General features: G+C 35.7%; 2 protein-coding genes across 2 annotated transcripts; one reads left to right on the forward strand and one right to left on the reverse strand.

The window, feature by feature from the left end:
* The first annotated feature begins 3193 nt into the window (after nucleotides 1–3193).
* LOC107614494 (aspartic proteinase CDR1) lies at nucleotides 3194–4922 on the forward strand. The gene has a single exon (XM_016316691.3). It carries the CDS (start codon nucleotides 3220–3222, stop codon nucleotides 4540–4542), a length of 1323 nt encoding a protein of 440 aa, XP_016172177.1. The 5' UTR covers nucleotides 3194–3219; the 3' UTR covers nucleotides 4543–4922.
* Nucleotides 4923–5826: 904 nt separating this feature from the next.
* LOC107611240 (uncharacterized) lies at nucleotides 5827–6678 on the reverse strand. The gene has a single exon (XM_016313192.1). It carries the CDS (start codon nucleotides 6676–6678, stop codon nucleotides 5827–5829), a length of 852 nt encoding a protein of 283 aa, XP_016168678.1.
* Nucleotides 6679–19161: the final 12483 nt, after the last annotated feature.

The following is a 19161-nucleotide window of genomic DNA, read 5'->3' on the forward strand; positions in this document are numbered from 1 at the left end:
ACAAATATGCGGTAATTATAACCGTTAGGAATTCTCAAATTGAGTCAGTTCAATGGTCATATCTCTCTGTGCACCACATCTATATATATAATTTAATAAATGGGATCTATTAATCTTCATTCAATGAAGACTATATATATATATATATATATATATATCCGGATTATAATGCCTATTTTAATAATCCTATGAGCAAAAACAATTTAGACTAAATTATAAAAAATTCATCTCTCAATATTATAATCACTATCACAATGATAAATCTCTAAATTTAATCAAAGACTTTATTATATTAATATTTTAATATAATAACAATAACAAATTATTTGATACATGATTAATATTACTTATTTTCAACAGTGAGGTGGTTAGAAGAAAGCATGAGTTCAAATTGGGTTTTCAATATGCTATTGAATGGATCTATTTGTTCCCTATCACCTGGTGGAGATTAGGGAGTTGGAGAAATTCGAAAATCCATCAGAGAAGTTTAGGAGACCCTATATGGCTCATTTCAAAATTTAAGAATATACTTTGTCTATTCAAACCAATCATGGTAAAAGGATGAAAAACACTCAGATCCCGTCCCAAAGAGTTATTAAGGTTGCTTGGGAGCCACCGTCTAACGGTTGGATCAAGCTAAACACGGATAGGGTTGTCCAGAGAAACTCTCACATAGCTGGATATGGTCGGTTGATTAGGAACAATGAGGGGAGATGGGTTATGGGATTCACTAAAATGCTGGATATGGTCTTCTGCTTTTATGACCGAGCTCTGGAGTGTTTTCATTGGTTTGGAGATGGCATGGATATTAAGTAGAAATGTTTAGGTGGAAATTAAAGTGACTCCAAGACAGTGGTTAGTAGCATTCTGGATCGAAATAATAGAGGAAGCCCTGGGATTATCCTTTCCCATTGGATTTAAAAACTGCTTACCCGCAGTTGGCAAGTAAAGATTACTTACGCTTACAAAAAAGCTAACAGTTGCGCTGATTGATTAGCTAATTGAAGTCTGAGGCAAGATGAGAACACTCATTACTGGAATTCTCTCCTCTAGGGAATAGGGATGAGCCATTATCTTGTTAGTAATGATATGGGAACTTCAATTCGGAGAACTGTAAATTCGGTGTAGTTTCTAGGACCTTTGGCCCTCTTGTCAACAAAAAAAAATTCCAAATTAAAAAAAGGGTATGAATAGCGTATGTGTATAGTTCACGTTTCAAGGAGAAAAAAACACATTAATTTTACAAGTATTAGATGAAAAAACTATCACAAATAATAATTATTATTAAGAAAAAGAAAAACCATTAATAATCGATAGATACATAGTTCAAAATAAAAAGTCAATTGATTCGTAAAACTAAAGGGAACGCATAAAAATATTTTTCTCACAAAATTGAAAATAAAAAATTACATCAACCCAGTGACGGATCCAAAAAATTTTAAGAGTGGGGAAAAAATATATATATTAAATAAGTTTTGTTAAATATTATTAATTATATGGAGATATAAAAATTAAAAAGAGTTAGTGAACATACACTTTTAATCTTAAAATACTATTCATTATATATAATTTATAAAAAAATATTTTTTTATTTCTAAAATTTAAAATTAACATATTTTAATTAAATTATAGATAACTTATTATCCTAACTAATTTTTTATACACATTTAATAATAAAAGACTGAATTAACTGGCATATTAGCGCCTAATGATACATTAGTATTTATAATTTGAAATTAGAATTATATATAAATACTAGAAAAATTAAATCTCTATATGAAAAGTATGTTTATATAAAATAATAAAAACATAATTTACAATTTTTTTATTTTTTTTTAAATAATTAAATTTGTTATATATTTTTTAATTTAATTTTGATATAATCTTAGATAAAAGATTTTATATATCTGTTTAATTATATATTGTAATTAAAATATTTTTTATCATTATTTTTAAAATAAAAAATATATTCTAAATTAATAAATTAATCAGTTCATTTTAAAATTTTATATGCAACATAGGTACATATAATAGAACAAAAGATAAAAAATAAGTAATAAAGATGAATAAATCGAGAATAAAATAAAATATATAAAGTCACGGAAAAAATAAAATATTAGATTAATATCTAAACTATAATTGTTTGAATTAAAAATTGTAATTGAAAATATCAAAAAGAGAAATAATGAAATTGAAAGATACATAGAATCATGGAGAGCTATATAAAAAAAATTAGAGAATTTAAAATTTACTTTTTGATAAAGAGAAGATGACTATTAGACAAGGAATAGAAAAAGAAGGTTGAAAATATAAAAATAAAAAGAGGGTTTAAGAGAATAAAAAAGTGACAGTACAATAATTAAATTTGATTAGGTTAAATAATAGTCAAAATGATAAAAATATAAAAAAATAAATTTAAAATTTTAACTAATTGAATTTATTTTATTTGTAGTAAAATCATTTAAAATTTAAAATAGAGGCATATTATATATAACTATATTTTTTAAAACAAAAATTAAAAACACCATGAGCAAATGTCCTTTCATTGTTGTGTTTGGGTCCGTCCCTGCATCAACCTATAGATGCAAATAAAATTTATTAAAAATGGTTCAATTTTTTTAAAAAAAGGGAAACATATATTAAATCGGTAAATCCTGAATGTTTAGCTGTAAAATATCTAAGATATTTTTGAAAATTTTTAAAATTTTGTGCCAATAATAAAAAGAAAAACCCGGATCAATGACAAAAAGAGTGGAAGTGTGGAACACGTCAATAATGGTAGGTATTAATTAATCACATGATAAAGAAATGAAAGAAAACTGTCTTACATTTCTTTTTCTTATAACTTAGTCTTACAATGATATAATATAATTTTAAAAATATTCTTCCTACACTAAAATCAGTTACCAATATATTTTATATATAAATATATATGTAATTTAATTTATTTTTAATATTATTTATATTTTAACATATATTTTATATTTAGTAACTGATTTTAATGTGCAAGTAGTATAGTTGATATAGTTTATACTTATCAACTTAACACAAAACATTACAGTAAAGAGGGGAAATACAATAATTTTTCGAGAAAGAATGACAATAACAACAGAGAATTTATCAATTTAAAGAATTTGTCAACGGAATACCTTAATAAAAAGTTTCTTGATCGTTGTATAAATAGAAGCTCTTTAGATATAGTTCTCCACCAACAACACCATGCATAGTCTTTTGTTATTGTTCTCGTTTTCAGCACATTTGTACTCACTTTCTAATTTCATACCCTTTGTTGAAGCTACTAAAACCCAAACAAGCTTCACCATTGATCTTATTCACCATGATTCCCCACTCTCACCGTTTTATGATTCTTCAATGACCTCATCGGATATTTTTAAGAAGGCCGCGCTGCGTTCCATCGCGCGATACGCCTTGAGTGAAAGTAGCAATCAATTCCCTGAATCCATTGTATTTCCAAATGGTGCGGTCGGCGATTACCTAACGAAAATCTATATCGGCACTCCTCCCGTGGAAAGAATTGCCGTCGCAGACACGGGCAGTGATCTCATATGGGTTCAATGCTCGCCGTGCGACGACAATTCTAGTTGTTTCTCCCAAGATAGCCCACTGTTTGATCCAAACAACTCTTCCACTTATACTCCAATTTCATGTACCTCAGAAAATTGCACGTTACTGTACCAAAACCAGCGTACATGTGGAACCTCAAATGTTTGCGAGTATTTGTACAAATATGGCGACCACTCTTACACAAGTGGAGAATTGGCTTCTGATTCCGTAAGTTTTGATTCCACTAGTGGTGTTACATTTCCAAATTCAATTTTTGGATGTGGCCATAACAATAGTGTAACGTTTAATAGCACTAAAAAAGCCACAGGGCTAGTTGGTCTAGGAGCAGGGCCATTGTCACTAGTTTCACAACTTGGTGACCAAATTGGTCACAAATTCTCGTATTGTTTGGTTCCTGTTGGTTCAAATTCTACAAGCAAGCTTAAATTTGGGGACGATGCAATCATTTCAGGAAACGGAGTTGTGTCAACTCCGTTAACCATCAATTCCTCTACACCTACTTATTACAACCTTAATCTTGAAGGCATAACCGTTGGTAATAACACGATTCAGAGTACTCAAAATTCTAGCAACATAATCATTGATTCGGGGACAACGTTTACTTATCTTGACCCAAGTATGTTCAATGATATCGTGACTCTGGTCACGGAATCCTCAGCTGTTGAGGCACTGCAAGACCCTCCAAAACCGTACGGTTTTTGCGGCAGTTTCCAAGGATCAGGTGTTAACGTGCCTGATTTCGTGTTTCACTTTACTGGTGCTGATGTTGCTTTGCCAACTGAAAACATGTACACCGTTGTTGACAACAACTTGCTCTGCTTGCTGCTGCTACCCAACACCGGATTAAATGGATTGTCCATCTTCGGAAATTTGGCGCAGATTAATTTTCAGGTAGAGTACGATCTTCAAGGGAATAAGGTTTCTTTTGCTCCAGCTAATTGTACTAATAGTAATTAGCAAATTCTTGTTACCTACGCCTTTTGTGTATTAAATAAAGTAAGATAATAAGATTGTGTTATATGCATTATGCATATGTTTTATATATTTTTTTTTTTTCCACGGTATCCCCCAACCCGACAAGTCAATGACTAATCCGTCGCGGTACTGAGCTCCATTTAAGGGTTTGTCGCTGGCCAATGGGTTGCTGCATGCACAAGGCAGGATTCAAACCCCCGACACTTGCTTAAGCGGACTAGTGAGCTAACCACTAGACCAACCCAACTTGGTTGCATATGTTTTATATTTGTTATTCTATTATATAGGCCAATTCACGGTGCATTTACTGTTAAATTAGATGTAAATTACTGATGATAATTAATATGTGATTAAGTGATTTAATGTTTTTTTTTTTTTTTCGAAAATTGAAGGTTTAAGCATCCACCATGAGGGAATAAAAACAAGGTATCAAACACGCATATAATACAAAAGATAATACGTAGGGAGATAATAAGATACTAATCTAAATTTATTTTATTTAAAATAATATCTATATTCTTATGTATGTAATGTTTATAATTATATATTTATTATATCTAAAGTTAAAATAAATAATAATTAAATATATAAAATAAAATAGTGCTGATGTTGTAGTACTATCGCGCTTCTTTATGGTCGCTATGGATAGTTGCAATTTGATCATCCTACACAAAAAATTTAACGCAAAGATGAATTGTGGATACAATTGCGCCAAACTTATTTAAAAAAGGTCGGCTAAGTATAAGATTATAGAGGCTAAAACAATCTACTACTAAATACTAAATACTAAATATCAGATGTTTTGGATAGGGGGTGCTCACCCAGTGTGGTTTGTAACCACACTGATCCCAATACGGGAACTCTTTCACCTGAGAAGCTGACTAAGTCTCCGCTCGATAATTGGAGGATGTTGTGGCTGAGCTTCATCTTCTAGAAGGTAAAATGAAAAAGAACGTCGGCGCTGCTCCCTGGATCTAATAGCACCTTCTTTACCAGCAGATCGCCCAATTGAAGAGATATGACTACAGGGTCATCCAAATTTTGAATGTTGCAATTAAAGTCGGCACGTGTGAATATCATTTGTGGAAATTGGGGGACTTTTCTCGGTTCTTGTTGAGTACTTTCTACTGAATACATTGCTCGGACAAACCTTTTTCGAGCCAAGCTTGATGCTCCTCCGCTTGCGTACCCACCTGAGATACAGTTGATTACATCTCGAGGTGGTTCATATGGGCTTGAAGACGCCTTCTCTTTTTTCCGATGTTGTTATTCTGACGAGGTGTTTCCAATAAAGGATGGTGTATGCCTTTGCATTTGGCCACTGATGTATTTGTCAATGTGATCTTGCTGAGCTAGCCGCTCCAAAAGGTCTTTTGCGACCACACATTCGTCAGTAGTTTGGCCGTGCTTCTGGTGGAAAGTACAGTATTTGGATTTATTCACGTTCTTTGTGTCTTGATAGGTGCCGGCCTTCTTCGGGGGTTCGATCAATTTTGAGTTCAGGATCTCTTTGATGATGTCGTCCCGCTTTGTGTTGAACTGTGTATAGGATTCAAACCGAGGAGTTAGTTTAAAATTTTTCTTATTATTTTGTACCTTATCTTCGTCTCTGTATTGTGTTTTGTCGGCTTTCCGAGCTTGTCTGAGTTCTTCGATGTCGATTTGTCCTTTTGCTTTTTCGCGAAACTCGGCAAGGGTCTTTGGCTTGGCTACAAGGATGGTCTCTTGGAACTTTCCTGGCCGAAGTCCACTCTTGATGGCATGCAAATGGACCTCGGAGTGGAGGTCTGGTATACTCATGGCGACCTTTGTGAAGCGAGTCATATAATCTTTCAAGCTCTCATTCTGGCCTTGCTTTATTGTATTCAGATAATCTGAGTCATGCAGATAAATAGCAGATCTAGGAAATTGATCTTCAAATAGCGTGGCCAGCTCCTGGAACCTGGAGATTGAACCTGCAGGCAAAGCACAAAACCAGTCAAGTGCAGGGCCGTCCAAATAAGATTGAAAGCAACGACATAAAACAAGATCGGATGCACCATTAACGATCATTATTGATCGGAATTTTTTGAGGAACTTCTTTGGGTCACCAAGCCCGTCATAGGGGGTAAGAGTCATTGGTAAGGTGAACCTTTGTGGCATTTCGAAGCTCATCACATCTGGTGTGAAGGATCCCACAGAATTGTCGAGCTCCTTATGTTCATCTTCAGGTTGCGCTTCTTCGTCTTGTGGCTGAATCCGAATAGTTTCGAAAACATGTGAAGCATCAAATTGATGTTCCTCGTCTTCCTGTTGCGGTTGACGACCGTACCATTGTTGTTTTCTATCCGAGCGTTGTTCAACTCGGCAATCTGATCAGTCATTCTCTGATTTTCTTGCACCATCCGCTGGTTTGCCTGTTGTAGCTCGGTCACCATTCGAAGGAGTTCGGAAGCAGAAGGAGATTGTGCATCGGCCATAGGTGTACGTGAAGGTAATGGGGCTGAGAATAAGGTAGGGCTTATATATATATATATATATATATTGTTCGGCCCACGGTGGATGCCAATTGTTCTTTCCTGGGAATACTGGAGAGCACGTCAGCAGTCAACAACAAGTTGCCGAGCTTTCCTCTTGAATACCGAGCTATAAACCTTTCTTGTCCGAGCTTTTCCTTCGCAACTCGTGAAAGAGGGGAGGGGAAGTGTACCTGCAAAGGCGCTCCAATACTTAAGTCAGTATTATCTCTTAAATTGTCTGCTCAAAGAAAATATTCTACCTTCTTTTATACAGACTGAGGTCCTTGTTAGTTACATTTGGTGTGATTATCTCGGTTTACAGAAGATTTGTAACGTATCCGACTATTGCGCCGTGGGATCGGACGTTAATATTGTGGGTACCGTTTGAATGACTTATAGCTCATTAAGCCGAGCTATAACGCGCGATATCGAGTTATGACTTATATTCGTAACCGCCATATCAGTTTTAAATTATTTTCGACTAATTTTGTATTATTTTTCAAATATTTTTTTAAAAACAAATTACAGTAAACCAAAAGTACAACTTAACAATAACAAGCAAGCACATCTCCATAAAGAAAATATCCCCCTATAAATGTAATTAAACACCCCAAACCTAGATGAAAATAGACTAAGGTCTACTTAAAGTTTTTTGGATAGTTAAAAGTACAAGCAAGTATTTGATGATCACGTGCATGTGCTTCTAATTTTGAAAAATTACAAATGTTTTTAAAAATATAAAAATATTTTTTAAATTTAGTTTATATTTTTTAAAATTAAAAATTTAATATAATCTTATATATTAATAAATATTTATATTTATTCTTACTTTTTATTATATTATTTATTTTAATTATTTTGAATGTTAACAACAATTTTATCAAATATAATTTTTGTAGATTGTGCTTATTGTTGAAAATTACTTTTGTTTTGATTTACCAAAAGTAGCTGACACAACTTTAAAAAAATATCCTTGAAAAAGTAGCAATAATAAACTATATATTATTCAAAAGGCAATTTTTTTCAAATCAGATCTAAAGTATTTAACGTTTTAATTAAATTAGTATATTTCAATTTAGAGTTCAATCAGAGAGTCGATTATTTTTCAGGCGATGTCAAAAGTATCTTTTGAAATTATTCTTTTATGATAAATTTTAAATTCTAAATTCTAAATCATAAATTATGATTAAAAACACTAAATTCTTCAAAAAAAATAAGGGTTCAAAAATAATTCTAAGATAAAAAATTGACTAATATTAACTAATTAAAATTAGTTCCCTATATTTATTCTTTAAGTTAATGTGCTTAATGTAATATTTAGATATATTAATATCTGTTTCGAGGATTACTTGAAACTAGGTTGTATTTGGGTCTAGACGTGAGGTTCAGGCTCCTTCGATGGCAGCATCCGACTTGTATTGGTATCGAGGTGCCGCTGTCCGAGTTTCTCGTGAGAAGGTGAGGGATGATACCTACAAGAAACTCCGATGCTTAAGTTAGCAAAGGATTTCGGCAGGTTTTTAGTAGATTGAGACTTGAATCTACCTGAGGGGTGTCAGTGTATATATAGTAGAATAGATAACCACCTTTTAGTGTAGTTTCACCTTTGTTGGTGGATAATTGTTCCCTTTTGTTAAGGAGGTTGTTGAGATCTCCTTTCTAGGTTAATAGGAGATATCTTAGGAGTTAGTTATTTATTTAGTAAGTAGAGCTAGACTCATGTCGCCATGTCTGACCTTTATAAGGTCGGGTAGGGGTAGATCGAACGATGTCTGTAGGTTGGGCTTCATTCATTTTGGGTCTGGCTAAATTATGGGCCAGTGCATGAACAATATCATTAATAATGTGTTAATATAATCAGCATGGGATATATGATGGAAAAATAGAGGCAAAAAATAAAAAGCACTAGTTAGTTGTTGTGAGAAACGGTATGTAAAGAAAGAGATTCAATGGAAGCAGATGATGAGAAAGGTGAGTAAAATATTAGTTTGTTATGGGAAGGTGAGTCGGATTAATAATGAGGAATCTATAACACTGATAAACCACAATTTTATGATATATCTTGTATTGAATTTGGTAGATTTTATCAACTTTTCCTACATTTATTGAATGAAATAGTATGGTTTTATGAATTCTTCCTAATTTGTTCTTAAGAGTGAAAACATGCTTTTTAGGCTCTTAAATTGCTAAATTTAATTCACTTTAATTCCATTTGATACCTTGATGTGTTTGTTAAGTGATTTCTGGATTAGAAAGCAAATATTGGATTGAAAAAATGAAGAAAAAGCATGTAAAAGTGGAGAATTCATGAGGAAATGAAGTTTTAGAAATCTGCCAGTTCCGCGTACGCATGACCTTCCGCATATGCGTGACTTGAAATTTTGCCATGTTCCCCATACGCGTGACCTTTCAAGTACGCGTAACACGAAGCACGTGACTCACTTAAAGAAAATGTGGCTGGCGATTTCTGGACCCTCTCAAGCCCAAATCCAACTCATTTCTGAAGAATTTCATGCAATTCTCAAGGAGGAACAATGGGAGAGCAATTAGGTTTAGAATAGAACATGTTTTAGGTTATTTTTCTAGAGAGAGAAGCTCTCTCTTCTCTCTAAAATCAAGGTAGATTTAGGTTAAATTCCTCTTAAATTTAGGTTTTATTTCTTGTTTTGATCTAGTTTCATCTACTTTTCCTTGTTGAATTGCCTTAATTCTCTTAATTTTCTTGTTAATTTCTTTATTTTGTTACTTCTAGTTTTATGAACTCTTGTTAATTTGATTCTCTTTAATGCAATTTATATTTTTATGATCATTGTTGCTTTCTTTAACTATTGTTATTGTTATCTTGCAATTTTTAGTCATATATTTTATTAATTCTTGTTATTTTACCATGCTTTCATTTTTATGCCTTCCAAGTGTTTAGTAAAACGCTTTATTGGGTTTTAGAGTAGATTTTAGCACTCTTGACTTGAGATTGAGGACTTAGGTGCCTTAATGTCATTGAATTGGTAATTTAGGGTTGTTAGTTGGTTTTAGGATCAATTATGTCTACTTGAGTTCACCCTCCGATGTTAGAGGAAAACTAAGTGGAATTAACCATTTGTAATTACCATGTTGTGGTCAATGATCTAGATAAGAAGCCTTGACTCTTAATCCTTGCCAAGAGTGTCTTTTAGCATTTATATTATCTTAGTTGTTAGCTTTACTTTCTTACAATTTACATTTCTTGTTCATCATTCTAAAACCCCAAAAGAAAATATCTCATAACCAATAATATGCACACTTTCCTGCAATTCCTTTGAGAGACGACTAGTGACAAACAAATTAAACTTTGATTGAGGGTTGATTATTGGTTTGGATCTATACTTCAACAGAATTATTTTGTGAAAATTCTTAAACGACAATTTCTCTCTGTCAAGCACTAAAGATGATGCCATCTGTTCAAGAGATGAGAGAAGCAGTTTGGGATTATGAATCTTCAAAGGTACTAGGAAGTGATGGGAATAATATGAACTTTATTATAAGGTGTTGGGTAGAGATTGGAGGAGAGTTTATTGCAATCGTGATGAGCTTCTTTGAGACGTCTAAACTACCAAACTATTTCAATATTACATTTGGGTGACTTTGGCTCCAAAGTTTATTGGAACAAAGGAGATCAAATACTTGCGGCTGACCAGTATAGTTGGTTGTCTGTACAAGGAAATATGTAAAGTTATTGGCTAGGAGAATGTGGAGGTTAATGCCAAGATTAGTTGGGGATCGGAGATACAGAATGCTTTTGTGGAAGGCCGAAAAATTCATAATGGGCTTTGATTGCATGTGAGACTTTTTAATAGTTGAAGTTGAGGAAGAAAACATCTATGATTATCAAGCTAGATTTTAAGAGAGCTTATGACAGAGTCAAATGGAGTTTTGTGGATACTATAATGTCAAAGATGGGATTGGCCAGAAGTGGACGGAGTGGATTAAGGACTGTGTTTAAACGCCATCAATGTCGATGTTAATAAATGGGTCATGTAATGACCCAACTTTTAGTATGTTATGACCAATGCCAATCATCAAGTATTACTATTTAGCTAACCTAGGGGACTTTAGACCTTATATCATGGTATAATTATGAGCTTGTAGCGCTTTAACAATCACAATTTGCTTGAGATTATATGGAAAATCTTACCGTTGGGCAAGCTGAATGTCATTAGGGTCGGGCCAAGTTGAACATCATCAAAAGAAAAAGCATCATCAACTACTCCTCTATATGGTCAAATATCGCCGTTGGGCAAACCTGCCAGTGCTCCATCTCCTTGCTGATCTTTGCCCTCATGATGCTGCTCCTCGCAATTAGGATCATCCTCCAGATCCTCTTCATTCTCCTCCTCTTTCGAGCTACTAGCATTCCCATCTACATAGATAGGTCTGTTAGCATAGATCGGCATGAGAACTTCACCCAATGGTCCGTACTGGGTGATCAATTGCTCAGCTGGTTGGAGAGGAGGCCCAGGTGATGAGCGGATATTTTATATGCTTTTTGGCTTAGTTTTCATATAGTTTTTAATAGGTTTTATTTAATTTTTATTAAGTTTTTGCAGGTTTTAGTGTTAAATTTACATTTTTGGATTCTACTTTGAGTTTGTATGTTTTTGTACCTTTTTAGGTATTTTCTGGTTGAATTTGAGGAGATGGAGCAGAAGTCTAATTCAGAGACAGAGAAAGCACTGCAGATGCTGTCCAGATCTGACCTGCTCGCATTCGGAAGAGATTTTCTGGAACTACAGAAGTTTAAATAGAGCATTCTCAACAGCTATGGAAAGATGACTTCCAGAGCTTTCCGGCAATATATAATACTCCATATGTTGTTTCGGATTAGAAGGCCCAAAACTGGCGTCCAACACCAGCTTCCTGCCCTTTCTGGCGTCTAGCGCCCAAGGAAGTAAAGCCCAATATCCAAAAGGCCAGAGATGACACCCTAGCTGGCGTTCCACATCCAGAAGACCTCATAGGACGTGAATCTCATCAAGATCAGCCCAAAAACTTACCAAGTGGGCCTTAGAAGTAGATTTTAGCACTAAAAAGACTGTTGTACCCTTACTAGTCACTAGTTTAGTATTTAAGAGACTTTTAACATCATCTTTAGAACTTTTTCATCACTTTTCTCTTTATTTTCATTTTCATCATTGTTGTATACCTCAATATGAGTTTCTAAACCTCCTAGTTTGAGGGGAGGAGCCCTACTGAGTCCTATAAATTATTAAAAGTACTATTTCTTCTTCTTCGATCCGTGTCTGATCTATCTCTAAGATGTATATCCTGATCTTCATCGTGATGAACAGGATGATCTGACAAATCAGATCTATTCATCACACCAAGACAAACGTGCCTGACAAACACCCGCGTCCACTTGGGTTCATGTGAATACTTGGCCGGAAAGCATGAACCAACAGCATGAACCAACAGTTATGGACTTTTCTGATCCGAAAGATTCTACCTTGTCAGTGGAGTTTTGAGTAGGATCGCCAGGAGAATGACTTGCTAAGCACTTCACCCTCAATTGGATTGAATGATCATGGTACCTGACGTTCATTCTGTAGCAGAGGAGATCAATGACCAAGGGCAATGGCTTTGATCACTTACAGCCTACCATAGAAGAAGATCAGTCACGAGCAAAGAAGATAGTAGTACCAGAGCTACTTCAGAAAGACAAAGCAACTCCGACTCTCAACTCAATTCCCATCATATAATTCCTATTATTGCATGATACTTCATCCAACTCCATATACTTTAACTTTATTACAATTTAGTATTCCTCCACAATCATAGTATTATGATTCCGCCTGACTAAGACCTGCAAGACAACCAAAAGATTGCTTTAAGCCACCATCCTCATGGGATCGATCCCCACTTGCTCATGTATTACTTGGACAACCCAGTGCACTTGCTGGTACTGCTGCTGTACGGAAAGTGTGGGGGATTGCGTACGCACGCATCACCAGGATTAGGTGGAATCTCCACCTTGGGTGGAAACTTTGGTACATACGCATCGTCAGACTCCAGCACAGGTATAGGCTCAGTGTAACACCCTAACATCCAAATCCTTATGCTCGAGTCATAAGTCAATGATACTAAGGTGGTATGCTCGAGGTGGAGTTATAATACTTATATAATTGGAAGAAATTATTATTAAATGAGGAGCCTGAAAAGGGAGTAAAAGAATATTGCGATTGAAAACACTTACGTAATGAAAAGCATCGCGTCCAGAAAAGCAGAATAAAAATAAAACTTAAAGGAAGAATAGATTAAAGATAGAATATATATAAATATATATAATAGCCAATAGTCACGACCCACGAAGTTTAGATCGGCTAGGGTTACAGTAGTAAAAGTGATACAAAAATTGTTGTCGGTCTAGAATTTCTCTTGTAGAAATTAGAACTTTGTTGTAAGCATAGTTCCGAACCAACAAACAATCCTCACATCAAATTAAACTTTGGTTTTTTCACATGTACAAACCCCAATAAGAATTAACCAGAGTATTTAAACTCCGGGTCATCTCACAAGGAATTGCAATGAAGTGGTCAATTATTGGCTATGAAGGAACAAGGGGTTTGATTTATAAGAGAGGCAAGAAAAGTAAATCAATCAAGTAATTAAAGAAAGCAAGGTAAAGAACTCTTGGCTAAGACATAGGTAATTGAGATCGCCATCCTTGTCTACAATGCAAGTATTGGTAATTATGAGGAACCAAGCTCATTAGGTCTACTCACTAAAGCCTTAAGTACGTAATGTCTACTCCTAGGCTTGAAGTACGTCAAATGGCTTGATCAACATCAATCTATAAGTCCCAACTTAGCTACTAATTAACTTAGTAATAGGCTAGAGTCAATGGTTATCAAATTGATCCCCAATGGTTCTCAAATCACCAATTCAATGAAGCCCAATGACTCAAGATCACTTAATCCCTTTAGCCTAGACCAAGGATCAAGAAAACTACTCAAAAATTAGAGGAAATATTTCATCAAATACCTAGAGTGCAATAAAAGTAAACATCACAAAATGCAAGAATTAACAAAACCCATAACTAACATAAGCAAGAAATCAACAATAACAATGAAGATAAACATAAAAGAGACATGGAAACATAAAATTGCATTAAAAGAAATTGAGATCCAACAATTGTTCATTAACATAAAAGAGAATAAAACAAGAAATTAACACTACAACTAAGGGAAACAAGATGTAGAATTAAGGAATTGTAAAAGAAACAAGATGAAATCAAGTGATTAATGCAAAATCTACAAGAGATTAACCTAATTCTAGAGAGAAGAGGAAGCTTCTCTCTCTAGAAAACTAACTAAAGGCTCATGTTGACTAACTAATTGCTCCCCCTTGCTTAGGCTTCAATTCTGCATGAAATACACTCAGAAATAAGTTGGATTTGGGCCTGGACAGCTCAGAAATCGTCCCCAGCGTTTTGCCTTTAAGTGGGTCACGTGGGAGTATCGGCACGTACGCGCCATGTGCGCGTGCGCATCGCTTGGCCATTTTCTCATCCGCGCGTGCGCGCCATGTACGCGTACGCGTCGCCATGCGATGCCACTTCTGCGTGCGCGCGCCTTGTACGCTTGCACGCCCATTGCAGTATTCCCAATCTTTGTTTCTTCATGCATTCTCCACTTTGTATGCTTTTCTCTTCATTTCTTCCATCCAATACTTGCCTTATGAACCTGAAATCACTCAATAAACACATCAAGGCATCGATTGAAATTAAAGTGAATTAAAATCACCAATTTAAGGGCCTAAAAAGCATGTTTTTACACTTAAGCACAATTTAAGGGAGAATTACAAAACCATGCTATTTCATTGAATAAATGTGGGAAAAGATGATAAAATTCCCTAAAATAAGCACAATATAAACCACAAAATTGGGGTTTATCAAACCTCCCCACACTTAAACTAAGCATGTCCTCATGCTAAAATCAAGAAAGAAGCAAAGGGGTATCAACATTTATTCAATGCAAACTAACTACATGCAACCTATCTATATGAGATCTATTCTACATGTATGCATCCAAGAATACATATACAAGCACAAGGGCCAAGGCAATAGCAATCAAATCAACCCACAATTGAATTGAATTATTGAAAGATTTTATAAACTTGCAAGAAAAGATGATCATGGGTGGAAACATGTAATTGAGCGATCGAACCCTCACCGGATGTGTATCCGCTCTAGGAACTCAAGTGTATGGGGTTGATTCACTTGATTCTCCCCTAATCATGCTTTCCAAGATTTATTTTTCATCTAACAATCAACAATTATTTCATGCATGCATACAAATGTCATGAGGACTTCCCATATGTTGTAATAGGGTTAGGGTCAATGGTAGGATGCATATGGTCAAGTGAGCTTGAAATTTGAATCTTTGATTAACTTAAACTTCCCACCTAACCTATGACAACCTATACAATTCTAAACAAACCTAACTACCCATTCTTCATTTTCTTCACACACTCATGCATTCCCTTTTGATCACCACACATATGCATTGATCATTATTGAACCTTGAACCTTGGGGCATTTTGTCCCCTTTTTATTGCTTTTTTTTTATAAAGTATATATACAAGAGTATCAACGCATATGGTCTCATATTTAACGTATGATTATGCACCCAATTCCCAATTTTTCAACACAAATACCAACACACTTTTATCCCTACCCAATGTTCCCAACTTTTCCAAAATCAAATAATGAACACTCTCACTAGCCTAAGCTAATCAAAGATCCAAACAAGGGACATTTATTGTTTTTCACTTAGGCTTGTAATGTGCTACAATTAAGAATAAGTGGGTTAAGCATAGGCTCAAAATTGGTTAACAATGGAAGATAAAAGGTAGGCTATTTGGGTAAGTGAGCTATTTGAACAATGGCCTCAATAATATAAATGCATGTATACACAAAGTAATGGACATAAAGAATCAAACAAATCAAAGATTACAATCATAGGAAGAGAATAATGCACACAAGAATGAGAATAGGTGGTTATATATGATGCAACCACACAATTAAGGCTCAAAACTCATATGCTTGTGTTCTTTGCTCAAAACATGATCCACAAAGTGTATAATTCAAGCAAGTTTAAAAAAAAATTTCAACCAATTGGGGTGGTGCCCTAGAAATGGATTTCTTGGAAAATTTCATCATATTGACTAAGCTTATTCTAATGCAATGTTGTGATTTAGAAAATTTAAAATTTTCCTTAGTTTACCCCCTTTTTAATCAAACCACATTTCTTATACAGGAAGGGTCAACTAGGTTTCAACAATCCAAAATACTTTTCTAATCATAACCAAAAGCTAAAACAAGCTAAAACAACTACATAAAGCAAAAGTGCATATATAAAGCGAAAGTGTAAAATCAACAGTCTAAACAAAAGTATCCACAATACTAATATATACAATGATCCAAAAGGTGTAAAATACAGCAAAATAACATAGGCTAGAAAATAGTGTCCGAAAATGTTCACCAAATCCACCGACGGCTACGACGGTGACCTCCCCACACTTAAGATGAAGCATCGTCCTCGATGCTACTGATCGGGCTCATGGTGAGGGTCAATAGTCGCATCTGGCTCTGGCTGGGGCTCAGTCTGGGGTACTGGCTCCTCGGGAGGCTGTTGGGTCTCCTGAGTAGCCTGCGTCTGTGGAGGTGCCTCCTGCTGAACTGGCTCTTCAACATGCTCCTCCTCGTGCTCTGCTTCGTGATCCTGCTCATCGGAAGTGGGAGAGTCGGGGAGAGGAGGTAGCTCAATGCCCTGTGATACAAACACCTGGTCTATGCGATCGAGACGTCGCATGATACGACGCTCGCTGCGCTCCATGAAGCAAAACAGGCATTGTACTAGTAGGTAAGTCGACTCAGGTGCTGTTGGTGGTGGCGAAGGTGCTACTGCTGCTGAAGAAGAAGAGGGTCCTGTTGCGGCTGCTGAAGATGAAGGTCTAGCTGCCTCTACCACTGCTCTAGCTCGAGAGCGACGTCTGGGTGAGGGCTTCTCGTGCACCCACGTACCCCACAGAATAATAACCTCCTTGTCGTCGTCTTTTGGGGGTGGTGGTGTCACGTCATCGTCCCTCCATGGGGCATCGGCTAACTCAATCATGCTGGTGACCAATGTGGGAAATGGTAGTAGGCCACGAATGTGTGCTCGCCACATGCTTTGCCTGATCAACCGGGGGAAGTATACTGATGAGCGGATAATTTATACGCTTTTTGGCATTGTTTTTAGTATGTTTTTAGTATATTTTAGTTAGTTTTTATTATATTTTTATTAGTTTTTAAATAAAAATCACATTTCTGGATTTTACTATGAGTTTGTATATTTTTCTGTGATTTCAGGTATTTTCTGGCTGAAATTGAGGGACCTGAGCAAAAATCTGATTCAGAGGCTGAAAAAGGACTGCAGATGCTGTTGGATTCTGACCTTCCTGCACTCGAAGGGAATTTTCTAGAGCTACATAAGCCCAATTGGCGCACTCTCAATTGCGTTGGAAAGTAGATATCCTGGGCTTTCCAGCAATATATAATAGTCCATATTTTGCCCAAGATTTGATGGTCCAAACCGGCGTTCAAAGTCAGCATAGAAATTCTGGCGTCAAAACGCTAGAACTGGCATAAAAACTGGAGTTAAACGCCCAAACTGGCACAAAAGCTGGCGTTTGACTCCAAGAAAAGTCTCTACACGTGAAAGCTTCAATACTCAGCCCAAGAACACACCAAGTGGGCCCGAAAGTGGATTTCTGCATCATTTACTCATTTCTGTAAATCCTAGGTTACTAGTTCTCTATAAATAGGACCTTTTGCTATTGTATTTATATACTTAAATCTTTGATTAGTCTTATGCTATCTTAGACCTTTATGAGGGCTGGCCATTTGGCCATGCTTGAACCTTGTTCTTATGTATTTTCAACGGGGGAATTTCTACACACCATAGATTAAAGTGTGGAGCTCTGCTGTTCTTCATGAATTAATGCAAAGTACTACTGTTTTTCTATTCAATTAACGCCTACTTCTTCTCTAAGATATACACTCGTTCTTCAACTTGATGAATGTGATGATCCGTGACACTCATCATCATTCTCACCTATGAACGCGTGCCTGACAACCACTTCCGTTCTACATGCAATCAAGCTTGAATGTGTATCTCTTGGGTTTCTAATCTAAGATTAGAACCTTCGTGGTATAGGCTAGAATTATTGGTGGCCATTCCTGAGGTCCAGAAAGTCTAAACCTTGTCTGTGGTATTCTGAGTAGGATCTGGGAAGGGATGACTGTGACGAGCTTCAAACTCGCGAGTGTTGGTCGTGTGACAGACGCAAAAGGATCAATGGATCCTATTCTAACATGATCGAGAATCGACAGATGATTAGCTGTGCGGTGACAGTGCATTTGGAACATTTTCACTGAGAGGACGGGAAGTAGCCATTGAAAACGGTGATGCCCAACATAAAGCTTGCCATGGAAAGGAGTATGAATGATTGGAAGAAGGCAATAGGAAAGCAGAGGTTCAGAAGGAACAAAGCATCTTCATACGCTTATCTGAAATTCCTACCAATGAATTACATTATCATCTCTATCTTTATTTTATGTTTTATTCATCTTTTAATTATCAATCCTCCATAAACATTTAAATCTGCCTGACTGAGATTTACAAGATGACCATAGCTTGCTTCAAGCCGACAGTTTCCGCGGGATCGACCCTTACTCACGTAAGGTTTATTACTTGGACGACCTAGTGCACTTGCTGGTTAGTTGTGCGGAGTTGTGACAAAGAGTTGAGATTACAATTGTGCGTACCAAGTTGTTGGCCCCATTGATGATCACAATTTCGTGCACCAAGTTTTTGGCGCCGTTGCCGGGGATTGTTCGAGTTTGGACAACTGACGGTTCATCTTGTTGCTTAGATTAGGTAATGTTATTTTATGCTTAAGCTTTTTACTTTTTATTTTCAAAAAAATTTTCAAAAATACAAAAAATTTTCTATTTTGTTCTTCAGAGTTTTTAAGAATGAATTCTAGAGTTTCATGATGATCGGTTGAAGTCTGGCTGGCTGTGAAG

This window comes from Arachis ipaensis, chromosome B8 (assembly GCF_059453495.1).
Source record: "Arachis ipaensis isolate K30076 ecotype BB chromosome B8, ASM5945349v1, whole genome shotgun sequence".
Classification (NCBI taxonomy): domain Eukaryota; kingdom Viridiplantae; phylum Streptophyta; class Magnoliopsida; order Fabales; family Fabaceae; genus Arachis; species Arachis ipaensis.

Coding starts and splice junctions, on each gene's coding strand:
- LOC107611240 (XM_016313192.1), bottom strand. CDS start 6,678: ATGACTCTTACCCCCTATGACGGGCTTGGTGACCCAAAGAAGTTCCTC.
- LOC107614494 (XM_016316691.3), top strand. CDS start 3,220: ATGCATAGTCTTTTGTTATTGTTCTCGTTTTCAGCACATTTGTACTCA.